This window comes from Grammomys surdaster, unplaced genomic scaffold (genome assembly GCF_004785775.1).
Source record: "Grammomys surdaster isolate TR1022 unplaced genomic scaffold, NIH_TR_1.0 187, whole genome shotgun sequence".
NCBI classification, from domain to species: domain Eukaryota; kingdom Metazoa; phylum Chordata; class Mammalia; order Rodentia; family Muridae; genus Grammomys; species Grammomys surdaster.
The window spans coordinates 173,607-177,192 of NW_021604632.1; the positions used below are offsets into that span (position 1 = coordinate 173,607).

Sequence of the window (3,586 nt, forward strand, 5' to 3'; positions counted from 1 at the left end):
GGGCACGGCGGGGGCGGGGGGCGCCCTGCACCCGCACCATGCCGCGGGTGGCCTGCACTTCGACGACCGCTTCTCGGACGAGCAGTTGGTGACCATGTCGGTGCGCGAGCTGAACCGGCAGCTGCGCGGGGTCAGCAAGGAGGAGGTGATCCGACTGAAGCAGAAGAGGCGGACCCTGAAAAACCGCGGCTATGCCCAGTCCTGCCGCTTCAAGAGGGTGCAGCAGAGACACGTCCTGGAGTCGGAGAAGAACCAGCTGCTGCAGCAGGTCGACCACCTCAAGCAGGAGATCTCCAGGCTGGTGCGCGAAAGGGACGCCTACAAGGAGAAATACGAGAAGTTGGTGAGCAGCGGCTTCCGAGAAAACGGCTCGAGCAGCGACAACCCTTCCTCTCCCGAATTTTTCATGTGAGTGTGACACGCGATCCCAGCTAGCCACCTTGTTAAATGCTCCGTGGGGGTCCGGCTCCTGAGTGGGCTTGCTAGTTTGCAGGGCCAGGCTCGCCAGCACCTCGCCCCCACCCCTGGCGAGTTTGCTCTCCTTGGCCCTGCACACACACACACACACACACACACACACACACACACACACCAAGCTTGTGGTGGTGGTGGTGGCTCTTTTGAATTGGGGAGGGGAAGGGTGTCTGGCTCATGGATTGCCAACCTGAATTCTCCCGTAACTTGCTAGCTTGGTTGTTTTGTTCTTTTTTTATTATTATTATTACTCTTTTTACACCGCCTGCCCCACACATACCCTGGACTTGCACAAGGGTCAAAGATCTGAGCAGCGTGCTTCATGTAGGACATAGCTCACCTTTGAACCCGGCCATCAATCGCCTGTATATTTTATTTTTCTTCTTCTTCGGTTCATGAGCTGGTGTTCATTCTCTCTGTGTGTGCGTGTGTGTGTTTTATTTTGTTTGGATTTTTTTTCCTTCTTCTTTGTTTTTGTTTATTATTACTAATTTTTTGGAGCTTGCTGTGTTTCCCAGCCTCTGCCCCCCCCACCCCCCAACATGTTCTTGAGGTAAAAGAAAAAGAAAAAAAAAGAAAAAGCAAGGTTTTTTTTTTCTCCTCCTGAGTTCTTCTGATTGAGCTTGCAAAGGAAAAAAAAAAAAAACTGTGAAACGCTATAGACCTTGCAGCGAGCTGAGTTCCACTGGGTTGGTTTTTTTTTTTAGCATTGTTATGCTAAAACAGAATGAACCTAAGCCGCTCCTGAACCTGCCACAATCAAGCCTACATCAATCTTCTGGGTGTGACTTGTGAATTTTGGCCTTATGATGCCAAATCTGAAAGTTTAGTCTGCCATTAAACAACAACCCAACGAAAATACAAAAACACAAAAACAAACTCACTCTCATCTCATGCATTACAGTGCTTGCTACTTTGTCTTAGCAACAATGAACTATAACAGTTTCAAAGACATTATGGAAAAGAGACAATATATTAATAAAAAAAAAGCCTGCATGCTGGACATGTATGGTATAATTATTTTTTTTCCTTTTTTTTCCCTTTTGGCTTGGAAATGGACTTTTGAAGACTTAGCGCATGACATCCCATACTTTTGATTTACAGCCTCATGACTTTTTTGAGTTCCAAACAACAACAGAAAAAGTACAACCCCAGAGTCTTCTTCCCTTGAAAGTTTGCTTCTACCCTTGACTGCTTTGAGTTACTATGAACTTCAGCCTCCCTTTGTAAATGCACTGAAGGCGTTCCTTGTCAAAGTTAGCAGAATGGGCTACAAATTTATATGGCAAATATAGAACATAAATTAAGTGTTTTCTTTTTAGAAACAATGATGCCTGCTTTGGGTCACTTTAAATTGTGCTGTTGCCAAAAGCAGTCTAAATTTTCTTTGAAAAGAAAGAAAGAAAAAAATCTGCCCCAATTATTTTCCAATTATTTTTGGTTTGTTTTATTTTATTATTATTTTTTGGCTTTTGGCTTTTGGCTTTTGGCTTTTGGTCATTGTCAAATGTGGAATGCTATGGGTTTCTAGTATATAATTTAATTCTAGTTTTTATAATCTGTTAGCCCAGTTAAAATGTATGCTACAGATAAAGGAATGTTATAGATAAATTTGAAAGAGTTAGGTCTGTGTAGCTGTAGTTTTTTTTAAAGACCGATGCACTAAATTGTTTACTGTTATGATGTTAAGGGGGGTAGAGTTTGCAAGGGGACTGTTTAAAAAGTAGCTTCTGAAGCATGTGCTTGCAACTTAAATATAAGTTGGGTATGTGTAGTTCTTGCTATACCATGGACTGTATTGAAAACCAAAGTATTAAAAGGGGAAATGCCCCTGTTTATATCTGTAGGGGTATTTTACATTCAACATGTATGTTTTTTTTTCCAAAATTAAAGTATTTGGGACTGAATTGCACTAAGATATAACCTGCAAGCATATAATAAAAAATCGCAAAACTGTTTAGAACGCTAATAAAATTTATGCAGTTATAAAATGGCATTACTGCACAGTTTTAAGATGATGCAGACTTTTTACAGTTGTGTTGTGGTGCAGAACTGGATTTTCTGTAACTTAAAAAAAAATCCACAGTTTTAAAGGCAATAACCAGTAAATGTTATTTTCAGGGACTGACATCCTGTCTTTAAAAAAAAAAAAAAGAAAAGAAAGAAAGAAAGAAAAGTAAATCTTACCACAATAAATATAAAAAATCTTGTCAGTTACTTTTCTTTTACATATTTTGCTGTGCAAAATTGTTTTATAACTTGAGTTACTAACTAACCACGCGTGACGTTCTACATGCTTCTCTTTCATTTTCAATTCTGGTTATATCAAGAGAAAGAATAATCTACAATAATAAACTGCATTTTTTTTTGATTCTGTTCCGTTTCTTAGTGTACAGATTAACTGGGTCCCATGTCTTGGAGCTTGGATATGAAATACAAAATGCATTCTCTTTGATTTCTGAACAGGGGAGTTAGAGGCAGGATTTCCAGGTGAAATTATAGGCTATTCTGAGAGTTGAGGAGTTTGACACCATAGAGTCAGTAATAATATTTAATATAAATATAAATTATGACATCTCAATTTTTCTCCTCACAGATCTTAATTCCCCAATAGGCTGAGCCAGTAGAAAAAGTGAGAAAGAGGGACAGTGAGAAAGACAGACACACACACACAGACACACACACACACAGACGTACAGAGAGAGAGAGAGAGAGAGAGAGAGAGAGAGAGAGAGAGAGAGAGAGAAGACCAGAGCTTTCTGAACAGGACTCTAAGCTTCTGACCAAGAAGCATGGCTAGAAGGATGCGGACCAGCAAGTCTGGCTCACCAGAGGTACATGTGAACATATGCATTTAATGGTAAAGGTAAATAATTCTTGCCATTTGGCCAAAAGTGATTATTTTTTCTTCCTCCCTTACATGTTATGATTTTCTTGTTGGCACAGCCGTGACAAGACTAAACATAAACACTTTGCACAAATCAAAGTGGTTTGATTTTGCTCTTTTGTAATTTTTTTATTATTATTTTTTTAACTTTACAAGTCACTTGTCTTAAATGAGAAAAAGAAAGTCTACCATCTGTGCACAGACTGTCCGGTTCATACCAGGTTT

The 3,586-nt window shown here is 40.2% G+C and overlaps 1 protein-coding gene across 1 annotated transcript in view; it reads left to right on the forward strand.

The window, feature by feature from the left end:
- Maf (MAF bZIP transcription factor) overlaps nucleotides 1–2,845 on the forward strand; it is a 4,089-nt gene extending 1,244 nt beyond the window's left edge. The window contains exon 2 of the mRNA XM_028768563.1: nucleotides 1–2,845. This exon is cut by the window's left edge and continues 45 nt beyond it. Within this exon, the coding sequence (XP_028624396.1) occupies nucleotides 1–412 (412 nt within the window). The 3' untranslated portion in view covers nucleotides 413–2,845.
- Nucleotides 2,846–3,586: the final 741 nt, after the last annotated feature.